The sequence below is a fragment of the Miniopterus schreibersii genome, assembly GCF_964146895.1.
Source record: "Miniopterus schreibersii genome assembly, chromosome: 15".
NCBI classification, from domain to species: Eukaryota; Metazoa; Chordata; class Mammalia; order Chiroptera; family Miniopteridae; genus Miniopterus; species Miniopterus schreibersii.
Genome location: NC_138115.1, coordinates 53062245 through 53076925, shown reverse-complemented (window position 1 = coordinate 53076925; position 14681 = coordinate 53062245). Strand labels below are relative to the sequence as shown.

At 52.3% G+C, this 14681-nt stretch overlaps 1 protein-coding gene across 1 annotated transcript in view; it reads left to right on the top strand.

Moving 5' to 3' along the window:
- CNTN6 (contactin 6) overlaps window positions 1-14681 on the top strand; it is a 127489-nt gene that overhangs the window by 44978 nt on the left and 67830 nt on the right. The window contains exons 3-4 of the mRNA XM_081159966.1: window positions 5178-5304; window positions 10099-10274. Coding sequence (XP_081016092.1) covers window positions 5178-5304; window positions 10099-10274 — 303 coding nt within the window. The remainder of the gene's footprint in view (window positions 1-5177; window positions 5305-10098; window positions 10275-14681) is intronic.

The following is a 14681-nucleotide window of genomic DNA, read 5'->3' as shown; positions in this document are numbered from 1 at the left end:
CCGTGTGGTTCTCTGCTGTACCCCTGCCTCTGAAAGTGACGGGCGCAGAGAGGCCCCCGGGGGACGCCGGCTGGTGACTGAACAAAGGCCCGTGATGAGGGTGAACCCGCATCACACACGGGCAGGGCTCGCGCTCCGCGAATACTCATCTGAAAGGATACAGCTAAGACAAACACAGATTAAACCCTTTATACTCAGCCAAGAGCCTTGCTGATGGGTTTTACAGGAAATTCATTAATTATAACAGAGTCCGATTGGTTTTGTCCATTTGTGTCTCTGTTCACCACACAGGGATGAAAGGGCCGTCACGTGCATTGTCGCAGGCCTTGGGGATTCAGAGGGAAACAAAGAGCCGAAATAAAGACCCTCGTGAACCTTTCCGACAGCCCAGGCCCCTTCCCGCCCGTCTGTCCAGGGAGATGAAGCCCGGAGGCGGCGGCCGAGATGGGAACGCAGGCTGAGATCATTAACTTCATTATTTGTCTCCTGCCTTTTCTGTGTCTGTCAGAGGCTCTGCAACTCGAGGGACACAAAAGCATTTCCTCAGAGACAAGAGCCTGCCCGACCCCTCTTCGCCGCCCGCCTTAGGGAACCTCCCCGGCGGTTCGGGTCGTAGGCGTAATTGGCCGCGAGCCTCGTCAGTGCCCGGGACCGCCGACGCCCAGGGCGGCGCCCCTCGGCCGCGCGAGGAGCCGGGCCGGGCTCCGATTCATCTCCGGCCGGTCGTTAAAGAGGCTGAGGCAGTGCCCGGCTAACTGGACCACTGTCTCCCCAACCTCGCCCGCTTTCCGGCTGTTACAGCGCAGAGGTGCCCGGGCCCGGCACAGCCCCGGACCTTGCCAACCAGCGTCTGCGGTGGGCAGGGGGGCCGCTGGCCAGGCTGTCCCAGCCGCCCTCGGCGACAGGTGACAGGCAGCGGGCGTTTTTATCTCCGAGTCCATTACAGTTAATGAAACCTGAAAAGCTCCTAAAATTAAAAAAAATAAATAAAAAAGCAGCACTTACCACACTTTGTGACGTGAGTCAAGCACACGTACCCAGGTGCGCACGCGCACACGCCCACAGCCCGCACGTGGTAACAGAGAGGCGTGGGCTCTGGGGGAGCATCGCGTGGCGCTGAAGAGCTGGGCTCCCCTTCGCCCGCTCTGTGGGCACAGACAGGCTGCCGTCCTCTGGGTCTCGGCCTTCGTACCTGCCAAGTGGGAATCACAGGAAAACCTGCATTGAGTCACATTTGATCACATCTCAGAGAGTGTCTGTAACAGCTGCTAACTCCATGGCTGCCGTTACTGCTCCAGGACACCGCCCAGTCCTCCACCCCCGCGAGGAAACCGTGAACATTGCCGCAGAGTTCCCGGGGAAAAGCAGTGACCGGGCCTCTGAAGGATCGCAGACCCCCAGAGGGAGAGGCGAGCAGACCAGGGCCGTTCCCACCGGGCTTCTGAGCTGCACAGGGTTTAGGCCAGAACCCCAGGGAACGCCCTGGACCCCCCTGGAATTGCTTTTCCTTCCCTGGAATTAGGTGGAAATCTCTCTGAGCTTTCTTTGTTGTTGTTTTTGTTTTTTTTTAATTTTGTAACTTGCTTGGAAGACAAAGGGAAATTTGAGAGAGAGAGAGAGAGAGAGACTCTCTCTATAGAACCTGAACTGCAGGGCAGACATAGTTGACCCGAGTCTAGGGTTGACCCGAGTCCAGGGTTGACCCAAGTCTAGGGTTGACCCGAGTCTAGGGTTGACCTGAGTCCAGGGTTGACTCGAGTCCAGGGTTGAACCGAGTCTAGGGTTGACCCGAGTCTAGGGTTGACCCGAGTCCAGGGTTGACCCGAGTCTAGAATTGACTCGAGTCTAGGGTTGACCCGAGTCCAGGGTTGACCCGAGTCCAGGGTTGACCCGAGTCTAGAATTGACTCGAGTCTAGGGTTGACCCGAGTCCAGGGTTGACCCGAGTCCAGGGTTGACCCGAGTCTAGGGTGGGTTGGACAAGCTGAAGAACTCGGTTTGGAAACAAAGGCAGAGGCTAGTACTAGAAGACAAAGGCAGCCGGAGAGGCAGAGCTGTGGGATGAGCCGTCGTGGGAGCAGCCTGGACCCAAACCCCAGCGAGCACCAGCCCTGGAACACCACCCACCCCAGGGCGGCCCTGAGCAAACATCGAACGTCCCTCAGCCCGACCCAGCGTCAGCTACACAGCTCGCGCCTGTTCTTGTGCAGAAAACCGATGTCCTCTGTGCTTTCTGACCGCAGGCAAAGCAACAGCATCGTTCACTAACTTCATCGCAGGATGAAAAAAATTCCAACCGTTTACCAGAGGAGACCCGACAATGAATCGACAGGCTAGACTTTTTGCTGGTATGAACCAAGCTTTAAAATGTTGATAACAAGACTGATGGCTTTCGGAGGGATGGAGGGGTGCTCAGAGATTAACCAAAGAACTTACATGCGTAAGTGCTTAACCCATGGACAGAAGCTAGGGCGGCGAAGGCCCGGGAGGTGGGGGCGGGGGCGCCGTGGAGGGGCCAATGGGGAGAAGGGGGACGTCTGTAAAGGGGGACGTCTGTAACACCTTCAACATTAAAGAAAAAATAAAAAATAAGACTGATAACAATTAATATGCATGAATAAATAAGGTACTGACAGGCGGTATCTCACCACGAGCCAGCTCTTGCGTCTTCCACGGTGAACCAGTTGTCCACAAACGCCCGATTCTATTATCTTAAAGTCATCAGCTAAATGAGATTGGAAATGTGAGTCTCACAAAAGGTACCGCAGGGATTTAATCTCTTAATTGGTGCCCGTAAGGTCCTTTGAACACCACAAATCGCTCTCCCAACCGTCAGACATTACTCAGCCCAGTCCTGCCCCGACGGGACCGCGTGGAGCCCGAGCGGCACCTTCTGCGACGAGGGGGCGGAAGGAAGTAAAGGGGCGTTGGCTCGGTGCCCGTCTGTGCCTGGCGCTGTGCTCCGCACTTAATACCCACGGTTTCAGCCAGGTTTTCTTTGTGGGGAGGAGCGTAATCGGAAATTTTAGGGTTGTAGAGATGTACAAAAAGGGACAGACAAGCCATTCAAGCCGACAGAAATCAGGTTACCGTCTCAACAAGTTTGCTTCCAGCCTCTGTCCGTAACTGAAAAACCAGTTGTTTTCTTTAACGCATGCATGTTGATTTTCAACATTCAAACTATGTAAAGCTATGCAAAGAAAATAAAAATCCTTACCCAAATTTAATGATTTCTTTCATTGTAAAAATTATTCAAATTTGGTAAAATTGCAACAATCTTTCCATGCATATAAATACAGAGACGGTAGATTAACTTAGATAGATAAATGCATAGCAAGAGGAAAATACCTTCATAAACATGGGATCATACCATAGAGACTACTTTTAACATTGCAATTAAATTTTATTTTAAAGTTAAAATAAAGAGACTTTTGAATATCTAATAAATGATTTAAGACAAAAAATATTTCTTTTTCTAAAAGATTCCCCTGCGGGTAGAGGATTCTCTGAACAGCACTAAGAGGTCAGAGTGCTTACACTTTAAAAATTACAGGTATAAAAAATTACATGTATATATAGAAAGTTTATGCTTCTGACATATATGTGTATATACAGGGTGTCCCAAAAAATGTGTACACACTTTAACAGCTGATAGCTCAGTTTTGAAAATGAGATGCACTTTAATAAACACCCCCCTTAAAATTGTTCGCAGTGTGTGTGCCCATTGGGGGCACCCTGCGTATCTCCTGCTGACTTTCTGCTGTGAAAGGGGGTCTGTCAGCGCACGTTTCCAACTCTATTCCCACACCTGCTCCTCAGCGTTGTGTTTGTTGTTATTTTCATTCTGTCCAAGTTCAAAGCATCCGTATTCTGTCCCGCAGCTGACTGAACGTAAGCTGGTGTCAGTGCTATTTTCTATTTAATGTGGCCCGTGTGCACCCTCTCTCCCCGAATCCCCGAGACCTGAGACCTTAGCTGGCGGATCTCACCCTCAGGCCGTTTCCTCCAGAACAGCCACTGAGTCACCTCCCGGGAGTCCTGCTTCTCTTTATGATGAATGCAGAATGCCATTCCATCTACAAGGCACTCGGGGTGATAACCGTCCCATCACCGTCTCGCGGGGAGTCTGGTGGGCCCCTCGTCACTGTCCCCTGGCACGGGAGGCTCCTGTTATTAAACCGAACAGTAATCTGAGTTTTTAGGTCTTTAGATGATTTGCTGACCCAGCCTGGTCTTCTCACAAAGTCCTTCTGTGGCTTGAGGGTCGTCCCCCAGCCGGCAGGTGCCTCCCGCAGCGTCCCTGGGCCCGGCTGAGTTCCATCCGCTCGGGGGGCCTCGCGAGGGGTCCCCCCCGGTGACATCGAGGATCCTTGAGCGTCTTTTCTGTCCTTTCCACGCATTGCCTTTTCTTCAATGGCTCTGTCACCTGTGCTTTTCCAACTGCATCCATTGTGATTATATCAAATTACCCTTTTACGCCAGTAACGGACTTTCAGCGGTTGGTGGTTTTGTCTCTCGCCTACTCTAATTGATTTATTAATTCTTTAAAGATGCGGCTCCGGTTGCCATTTGTATCCTTAAGTCTGCCGCCTCTGAATGTATCTGATTCTATGGTTTTCTTTCATCTTGATATTATGTTATTTTATCTTTTTAAATTTTTTATTGTTTTTACGTTATCTTTCAAACCCATGTTCCTATTCTGCACCATGAAACAATGGAGAGAAATCTCCCAGGTCCCTGGCGCTACCTTTCGTCCCGCGTGGGCACCGTCCCCCGCCGGTGGGCCCCGTTTTTCAAGTTCATCGAGATGAACCTGTGCCGCCCGCCAGGATCCGTCGCCGGGAAGGGCTTCGTCAGGAAACACGGCGACCTGGGACCTGGAGACTGGAGGCCGGCCCTGGACCGGGGCTAAGTTCCTGATTTGGGTGGTTTCACTGCGGTTACACACGAGGATGGTCCTGCAGGAGACGTTCGCTGACTTATCTGGGATGAGAGCATCGCTTTGCGAAATTGCTCTAAATGGTTCAAAAAACCTCTTTGTGCCGTTCTCGCAACACTTCCTGTGTGTCTGAGGCTGTTTCAAATAACGACTCTTCCCGAGCGTGGGCTGACGTGGCCCTCGCCGCCCCACGCCCGGAGCGGGCCAGTCTCTCACGCGACCCCGCGTTTCTTTCCCAGGGGACGGTCCTTTCAGCCCTCCCGTCTTCACCCAGGAGCCGCGGGATGTCGTTTTCCCTTTGGGTTTGTCACAGTCCGAAGTCACCCTGATATGTGCTGCGACGGGCTACCCTCCTCCCCGATACAGGTAAGGCCCTGCCCCGTGGAACCTCGCTGGCGCTCTCTGTGTCTGCGCGGTGAAACGCACCCCCAAAAAGCGCTCAAGGTACCCTAATTTACAGGGTGCACTCTGACAGGGGTGCCGCTGTGTGCCCACCGCTCAATGACACATAAATTTGTTCCCAAAATCTTCCCGTTCCCCAGGCAGCAACCACCCCCCCCCCCCCCCCCGGCCACTAGCATAGGACTCTGTTCATTGACCAGATTTCCTAAGAACAGTTATTTTATTCTTGACGTTGGTGCCAAGAAAAGGAAGGAAGGGGAAGGAAGGGGGGGAAGGAAGATAGATGGAAGGAGGGAGGGAGGGAGGGAGGGAGGGAGGGAGGGAGGGAGGGAGGGAGGGAGGGAGGGAAGGGAACACAGAAAGACAAAAAATAAGAGAAAGTTAGGGAAAGACAGGGAGCAATGGGAAAGATCTGTTTCCCAAACTTGAGGCACCAAGTGTCAGGTTATCTTGTGCTCCCCTCCCGGGCGGGGCCGCCGCCTCCTCGGCCCACCTCGGGGTGTTGATGAGGGGCTGGGAATGTCCCCCCCGGGGCAGTTCATCAGAATGGGAACGTGATTGTATCCGATAAATTCCTGGGCCCCACTGGCGGGTCCCATCCCCCCGAAGCGCTGACTTTAGAAAATGTCTTGAAGACGGTGAAGCACCTTCCAAGGCGGAACAAGAACTGTCATTTGGGTAAGACGGCGATGGTGGCACCTGTTCCTCACAGACGCCCCCGGGACCCGGGCAGGGAGGGCCGGCGACGTTCACGGTGCGGGGAAGGCAGGAGTCGATCCCGTGGCGCGTGGGACTCGGCCTGAAAGCTGTGCCCGTGTCCATGACACGCTCGTGTGAGCACAGTGGCAGTCGTGGTTAGAACTGCAGGCAGAGAGAATAGAGGAAAAGACGGAATAACTACTAATATGACTATTGCAATTTTGGGTTTGGAAAGCATTTTTCAAAAATCATAATTTTTAGCAGGGAAGTTGAATCAACACACACAAAATGCAACAATTTCAGCCCATTTTGGCAAAAAAAGCTGGTTTTGCCTACTTTTCATGTTGCATTAAAAATACCATATTTATATGTATAATACTTTGATCTTAACGTCCTCTGGATTCATCAGCTAAATGGCTTGACTGCACAAAGCTAAGGACAACCGTCCCTTGTAATTTGCGGAACTAACTTCAGCATCTTTTTTCTTTTTTTAACAACGAAAGAGCTGACCGGCTGTGTCCTGTACATTAGGAGACTGAAGACAGGCAACGTAGTTCCAACCCCATGACCCGGTCAGCCCGTCTCCAACGTTACAGCACAGAACACTAACAGGGGAGGCCCTGGAAAGAGGGAGGAAAGACCTGAGTCCTTCATGCTTAACTGTCAGCCTCAGACCGTTTCCTTGATAACAAAGCCAAGGGCAGGCGTTCTCTCAGACAATGCACATCAGCAACGAAATGTGAAATTTAGTTTTAATATGACCCTTTCTAACTTAACTTGTATAGCGGCAGACTCGCTGAGAACCCTGTTCCGTGTGAGTGTGTGCGTGGGCCTGTGTGCCTGTGTGTGTGCATGTGTGTGCATGTGTGTGATGGGGGAACATCTCGTGATTCAGGCCCTAACATTACTCCAGGGCATGTGGGTACAGTGTGAAGCCAGAGGAAATAGGCCTTGGAATAAAGAAGAGAGATGATTTCTACGGAAACTGGATGACACACTAGGCCTAAGGCTCTCCCCACAGGGCAGTGGTACCAAATTGCGGGCACCGGCCACCACCCGCGAGACTGCGGAAATTTAGACTTTGGAGTTCTCCTCACAGGTGTAGGGATGAGCCCAGAAATGGGCACTTTGAACAAGCTCCCCATGTAATGCTAAAGCAGGGCCCAGTTCTGAATCACACATGCACACACCACACTCACACGTGTGCACACACCACACTCACATGTGTGCACACACCACACACAGGCACACACACGTGCACACGCACTTACACACATGCACACACACCACACTCACATATGTGCACATACCACACATAGGCACACACGTGCACATGCACTTACACACATGCACACACCACACTCACACATCTGCGCACACACCACACACATGCACACATCACACTCACACATCACACATGCACACACACATGCACACATGCACTTACACACACGCACACACACCACACTCACATATGTGCACACACCACACTCACATCACACAGGCGCACACACATGCACACATGCACTTACACACACGCACACACGCCGCACTCACACACCTGCATCCCTGAAGGACAGCAGACAGAGGTGGCCCCAGCCATTATATTCTTGACTCAACGTCTCAATAGTGAAGGATGTTTCCAGCAAAAGGTCAAGATTTTAATTCGAATCCATTATGTTTCCTGGAATTGGTGTGATATTAATTAGATGCTTAAAATAATCATCTAAAGCGTATTTCCTCACGGGCATCACAGGAAAACTCTCCCGGGTGTGCAGGGCTCTCAGCAGTGTGTGCACGACCAGCCTCGATGCATTGCTGCTACTCCTCCATCGATTCCAACATATTAATTAGGACAAAGCCCACACCAGCCCTGAACCCCGATCTATGTGCAGTTTAATAATCATCGCACCGCAGTGATTAGAATGATCGTGGGGCGACTGTGAAAAATTCATTGGCTGCAGCAGCGCCGAGCTCTTTGAGTCCGTGTTGAAAAACAATTACGGGGCTTAATTAGGAGCATGTAACGATGACAGCACTTGTTCCAGTGATTGATTTCAAAACTAAGGGGACCTGGCAAACCGAGTGCAGTGTCCGCTTTGCTTTGAAATGAAAGGGAACCGGGGTCCGGAGACCGTGCCCCGCGAGCTGGTGACGGCGGAGTGGCCACGTTGGCAGGGGCCCGGGCGGCAGCCAGAGAGGAGACTTTGTCCATTTGCTTCACCTGAGGTCGCACACGCTGCACACGTTCCCTCAGAAAAACCCAATTTGGCAGAACATTCAGCAAAGTGGAACATAGTATTTTTGACTATTGTCTTTCAAATTCCTTTTATCAAAAAGAAGTTCAGGTGCCCAGAACTGGGTCAATAACTTGTAAGCCATGACTCGGTCCAAAGGCTGGATGGATTTGATATTAGTCAGTCGCCTCTGATCTTTCTCGGTCGAGGGGCAGTTGCCTGAGTCTATTTCTTTCCCACTGTGGCAGGCGTTTGCCAGGCGCGCCCCACGGGGTGTTTCACGAGGCCCTAAAAAGGTCGATGACGTTGGGAAGAACCCTGTAAAATGTCACTCCTTTCCCAGTTCCCACCCCAACCAGCGCATGTGTAATCTGATCCTCGTGTGACCAGAAGAATCCCGGGAGAGCGGACGGACCCCAAACCCTCGTGGTTTGGAAACTGGCTGTTTCCTGGGAACAGCCACCCACCTGTTCTCCTAAGTGACTGGTTATCTTAACTCAGCGTCTTTAAATGTCTGCTTTCCTGAGGGGTCTCTATGAATACACACAGCTTGTGCCCTTGGAACGTATCTCATTAAATATGATGAAAGTCAGGGGTGCAAGGTGGGGACAGTGACAGATCATTACTGGGCATTCACTCATCTTCAAATGACCAAATGGAATTTCCAAAGCATCTTATGGTTCTTTCTTTCTTCTTCTTTTTTTAAATCTATCTTTATTGATTTCAGAGAGAGGAAGGGAGAGGGAAAGAGGGAGAGAAACGTCAATGATGAGAGTCATTGATTGGCTGCCTCCTGCACACCCCCGACTGGGGATCGAGCCCGAAACCCGGGCATGTGCCCTGACCGGAAATCAAACCCCAAGGTCTTGGACACTCAACCCCTGAGCCACGTCTCCTGGGCAGCATCTTACAGTTCCTAAAAATAAAGAATGGCGAGGCCTCTCCTAACTGATTCTTGGACTAGAGGATCGCCCACCAGTAACTGAGCCAGGAGACTTCGCTGCCTCAGGCGGAAAGCTCTGGGCTGCGTCCGTCGTGCTCGGGCACCACGCTGTCTGGCGTCTCTGAGCACCGGGAGCTGTCCCCAGCGTGATTAATTCTCCCAGGAAGAGACTAACAGAGACGGTTGTGCTCTGTGGTCGCCAGGCTGTCGTCCGCTGTTATCGGCCCCAGACTGGCACCGGGAGATCTGTGCCATCTCTCCGGTGCCGTTTACAACACGCTCGTCCCGGTGCTGCCCCTAAATCACTCTGACAGTCCATTTCGCAGTGTGGCGCCGGGTAGGGGCCGGTCCTGCGGCTGGAAGAGCCGCTCGGGGAACGAATGTCTAAGTTTTCCCTCTCGTGTTGAAGGCTGTCGCCTCTTGCTACACGCCTGGTGCATGTTTGTAATTCACGGAGAGCAGGTCTTTCACCAGGTCCGCGTGGTCAGCGGTTGAGCGTCCGCCTAGGAACCAGGAGGTGAGGGTTCGATTCCCGGTCAGGGCACAGGCCCGGGTTGCGGGCTCGACCCCCCGCCGGGGGCGTGAGGGGGCAGCCGATGGATGCGTCTCTCACATCGGCGTTTCTATCTCCCTCTCCCTTCCTCTCTCTGAAATAAAAACATATTTTTTAAAAAAAGAGTAGATCTGTCAAATACCCCGTTCCTGACATCACTGGGCTCGCGGGGATGGTTGTCTTTGGTGGACCTGGTGGGGTCGTCTCCCCATGTTCCCTCGCTGGGTTTCCTTACTGGTCCCCAGGGTTACAAATGCATGTTGTGTGTGACAACTAGGGGCCGACTCTTTATTCATAAGCATAATCTGGTTTCTTTTCCCTTGAAGGTGGAGGCAAAATGGCAGAGACCTTGACTTCTCCACGGGTTCTCGCTACAGGCTGGACAGCGGCAGCCTGGCCATCGGCCACCCGCGCCCGGATCGGGACAGGGGCACGTACCAGTGCCTGGCCACCAACCTGCTGGGCACGGCTCTGAGTCGGAAGGCCCAGCTCCAATTTGCATGTGAGTTTCTGGGAAAAATCTATAATTCCCGTGATTATGAAAATGTAGTATTTTTATTATATTCATTTTAGGAGAAAATCCGGCTTTGCCACTCAACCGCGCTCGGAGAGCAAACATGAATTTACGGAGGCGAGACGTTTCCACAGAGTGGGTTCTGCGAATCCAGACTCCCGCGGTTAAATGGAGTCTGTTTCGACAAAAGCAGACAATCGCACTGTTATTACGTCCCGTGACTTATATTTAGAAACAGCTCTGAAAGTTCCAGATGGAAATAGTAAGATAAAGACACAGGACCCATCTCTACCTCCCCTTCCTCTCCTGTGCTGGATGCGGGGGTGCAGAGCGCGGAGGGGCCCAGGGCAGGCCTGGCTGCGGAGGGGCGGCCGTTACCCCAGGGAGGGGTCCAGGCCCACGCGAGATGCAGGTGGGGGCAGAGCGGTTGCCACGGGCAGACTTTATATTAACCCGAACACCGTCCAGCGGCCTCGCATAAATGTCATCCAAGTAATTACCTTGGTGACATTTGGGGACATTAGCAGATGAACAATAGACACAGTGTCTCATTCCCTTTATGTGCAGTGTTGCCAGGGGCGGAAATGTCCTGTGGGGAACCCGGGGACGGCTGGAATGTCCTCCTCTCTGTGGACGTGGGTGCAGAAGGAGGTTGCCTTTCCCCTGCGCCTCCTCCCTCAGCCCCCCACCCAGGGGACCCTTCAGGGGCCGGGGACAGGTGCTCAGGGAAGGGCCCTGCTGTCTGTTACCTCGAAAAAGTGATTGCTTTGAAACTTTATTAATAAAATCTATGTCCAGAGCCCACCTTGTGGAACTGCTTTTAGGGCTCAGGGGTATATGAATTAATCACCGGGTCTGTTTCCCACTCATGTCCCTGAGACCCTTGCTCCACCCATGGGAAGGTTCCCCTGATGGTGACCAATTTGGGGCTGGCCCCATTCCTGAATATATAAATATATATATGTGTGTGTGTGTTTGTGTGCATGTGTGTATAGTGTCCCAAAAAATGTATATACACATTGAATAATTATAAAGGCAGTGTTTATTAAAATACATTTCATTTTCAAAATGTAATAGAATCAGCTGCTAAAGTGTGTATGCATTTTGGGGGATGCCCTGTATATATATATATATATATATATATATATATATATACACACACACACACACACACACATATACATGTTCAGAAATACAAGTGCATATGTATGCACACATGTGTTTGCATGTGGTTTACACACACACATTATACACAGGGTAGAGCAAATGTAGGTTTACAGTGGTGAGTATGCGAAACACAGTTTATTCTTGTATTATTACTTATTACTTATTGTATTGTTTTCCATACGAACAAAGGCAAGCCTGCACTAGCCCCCCGTATGCCCACACACATGAACATGCGGTCCTGCACACACACACGCACGCACACGAGTGCATTGCCAGGTGCACGTGGCTGTGCCCGCAGGGCCTGCACCTGTGAAACAAGAGAAAGAAAGCAAAGCGTGGAGCTAAATGCCACACACCTGGCGCCTGGCGGTCACATCAGAACTTAGGGTAAAGGCAATTACGATGCTTCCCGTCTGCATTTCAGCCGAGATCACCCCCCGGCAAAATAATAGGGACCAAAATACTGGTGGGAAACGTGTTTTACAGAAATAAGCGACTGCCCACGGACTTTGGATGGTTCTCCCCAGTATTTCGCTTCTCCTGCTGGGATAGGAAATGGCCCCTGGGGATGCCTGTGACCGGGATCAGGCTCCACAAACATGCGCTTGACCACACAAGACACCTGGCTTGTCCAGGGCTGTGCGCTCCCTCCGGCCCCGATAGCAACGGTTTCTCACGCCGGGAACTGAGGCGCCGCTGCTCTTTCTATTGCCCTAGAGTCCCTCCTTTTCTTTGTCCAATTTTTAAACAAAATATACTTTTAAATTCACTGATTATTTACCTTTTTTTAAAAAAAACCAACTACCTGTTCTGAGATGTTCCCCTAAATCAAACCTGCTTGAAGCGGCTGTTACCAGGCAAACCCTGCATCTCTGCAGACTCACGAAGTTACGTTCTGAGTTATTGGAACAAGAGGCGCTCGCTGCCCTTCCCCAGGGGACGCTGCCACTCCGAGCACCCGGGTGGCGCCAACGTAAAACCCCCGCCCCGCCCGGCCCGCCCGACCCTGAAGCACATCCCTCCACGGGTGGCCGGTCACCCAGAGCCCCAGTGGCCGCCCTGGGCCTCGCGAAGGGTGCAGCCAGTCTGACTTTTACCAGTGACACCTGTAGCTGCTTGAATTTCTCTCAGTTCCCGAGGACTTTGGGGATCGGGGGAGGGTGGGTGGCGTCCTCTCGCGTGATTGTTCGTTACTTGCTCTGCCCTGCGAGAGGGAGCGTTGCACCTGCCACGGGAACAGAAAGATCCGTGGCTTGAAAGAAACCTATGATCTCACTGAGCTGGGTTTTTTGGGGGGTTTTTTGGAGATTCTTGTCATATACAACGCCAGCCATGGATCAACGTGTGGGATAAAAGTCACTTATGAACAGGACTTCTGGGTCCTGTGCTATTTAATACTTAGCCACAGGTTCCGTTCTCAGTAAGTCTGCTCCGTTAGTGCAGACGCGGGGCAGCAAGACCGGAGTCTCCTAACTGAACACCTTAACCTGCTCACCCGCCAGCCAAGCCGAAAGCGCCGCGTTCACGTGTCAAGCCCACCAGTGGAGATGTTTCGAATGATGCTAAGGAATCTGAAACGGTCGTTCATTGTGGTTTGAAACTGCCACACACCTTCTCCTTGAAAGAATCTGCCTGACGTGTTAAAGCCACCGCACACACGGTTAGGGGAGCCCCACACCGCAATCCCCACGCCCGCGTGTGGGGCTGCAGGGTGCTCGTCCGCGGCGCGAGGCCGACTTCAGGCGGGGGAGGGAACACGCGGCAAGAACCCACCTTAAAGGCCGTAAGCAGGCAGGACCTCTCGGCCTGCGGCTCTGGGCCGGGCGAGCCCGGGCCGAGGCCTGCGGCCGTTTCGTCCTCGCTCGGCGCCCGGAGCCGCTCGGAAGCCGAGTTCTACAGGCGGAGAAGGTCAAGGCCCCAGCACGAGGCCCCTCGGCCACAGGCGCCCGCCTGCCGCCGACCCGGGATTTCCCGCATCTCCACCGGAAAGCAATTTTTAAATATCGACTCTATTTACCTGCAGATGGAGGAAGTAAAGCAGGATCCGCAGGAACCGAAAGCCACAGCCGCAGGCAAAGGCGGTGCGTGTTCTCCAGGCGGACGTCCCGCCGAGGGTCTCGGACCCGCGAGGCAGGTTTTCTAACGTGTTTGCCTTCTCGCGGGTGAGGTGCGGTTTCATTTCAGTCTCGGCCCAGGGTCTTCACGAGAAGAAAGGGAAAGGAAAAAACCCATGAAACCCCTCACATTTAAATATACATTTAAATATACATTTTAAAGGCCTCGCGGGCCCTGATCACTGCAGAAAGCCTCCGCATTTTTTTCAATATATAAGAAACGCGGAACCAGTTAAACACGATCCTGACGATACGGTGATAAAGCGCATTTTTATCTCAAGAAGAAATTAAGACCCAGGGGAAGAAGTTTAAAAATGACACTTAAAAGTGCGTTTGGAGACGGGAAAGTCTCTGGCGACTGCGGCGCGTGGACAGCGGTTAACGCGTATCTGATGACAGACGAACACGCCGGGCGGCTTCTTACCTTTCTTTGTGCAGCGGAAAAGCAGCAGCTAAGTAAAGCAGGCAAAGGCGTATTTTTTTCCTGGAATTTCTTAAGAAAGTTGAAAATTAGTATTGCTTTTCCACCCTCATTTTGGAAACAGCAGCAAACAACATCGCCGTGGATTTAACATTCGAATGCGCCCTAATGCAGTAACGGCGCGGCCCCCGGCTGGTCTCACGTCCAGGAGAGAGCTTCGTCTTTGCTTTTAAAAATAACGCACGTCCCAGGCGAACGGACTGTGCGCGGCCGCGGGCCGAATTACAGAGCAAGCCGCTATTATGTTTATTTTTCAAATCAACAGGGAAGTCGATCGCCCAAGGTTTTATCTTCACTTTTCCTTCATCATCACGGCTGGACATCTATTTATGTGACTCATCGGAAATGACACTCTTTCAAAATCCAGGCCTTTCCTCACCCCCCACCTCCACTTACACTCGGCAGGGCTGTTTGCGGTTTATTTGAATAAAATCGCACGTTCGCGCCGCCCGGCTGAGCCGAGGTGGGAGGGAGAAGGTGGGGAGGCGAGGGATGGGCTCCACCAGCGCCGAGGGTTCCCGATCCGCGGCCCGGAGAGAACCCAAGGCTGACACGCTGTTTTTACCCTTTTTTCTTGACGGCGGTTTTGAGGGAGTTTGAACGCAGCCCTCGGAGACGCTGCTGTTGAGATTT